Here is a 533-nt window from a genome sequence, read left to right as displayed (position 1 = left end):
GGACTCTCCTCTGCTGCTGCTTCACAGGTAAAGTCCAGAGAATCAAACTCCTCTCCTCTATGAACATCCGTCCCTCTGAAATGAAGCCGACAAAACCATGACGCTGCTTTATGTTTCTGTCTCTGTGTCCTCAGAGTCCAGAGGTCAGGTCACAGTGACTCAGCCTGGAGCAGTGAGATCTGCTGTGGGAGGCTCCGTCTCCATCACATGTAGGACCAGTCCGGATGTTTATAGCTCTAACCTTTTAGCCTGGTACCAACAGAGAGACGGAGAAACTCCTAAACTCCTCATTTACTATGCCAGCACTCGAGCATCAGGGATCCCAGATCGTTTTACGGGCAGAGGATCAAACTCTGACTTCACTCTGACCATCAGTGGAGTTCAGACTGAAGATGCAGCAGTTTATTACTGTCAGAGTTTTCATGTCATCAACAGTCAGTGGGTGTTCACACAGTGAAAAAGCGTCGTACAAAAACCTCCCTCAGTCAGACTGAACAGAAACTGAAGTGACAGCTGCAGCTGGAAGCTACTGC

General features: G+C 48.8%; 1 gene segment (V, D, J or C); it reads left to right on the top strand.

The window, feature by feature from the left end:
- Positions 1 to 5: 5 nt before the first annotated feature.
- LOC121939064 lies at positions 6 to 514 on the top strand (the record flags this gene model as incomplete). The annotated part of the segment is given in 2 exon segments: positions 6 to 27; positions 135 to 514. Coding segments are annotated over 2 exon segments (345 nt in total), but the record flags the coding sequence as incomplete, so codon positions are not given.
- Positions 515 to 533: the final 19 nt, after the last annotated feature.

This window comes from Plectropomus leopardus, unplaced genomic scaffold (genome assembly GCF_008729295.1).
Source record: "Plectropomus leopardus isolate mb unplaced genomic scaffold, YSFRI_Pleo_2.0 unplaced_scaffold40552, whole genome shotgun sequence".
NCBI lineage: Eukaryota > Metazoa > Chordata > Actinopteri > Perciformes > Serranidae > Plectropomus > Plectropomus leopardus.
This window is presented reverse-complemented; position numbering and strand designations above follow the sequence as displayed.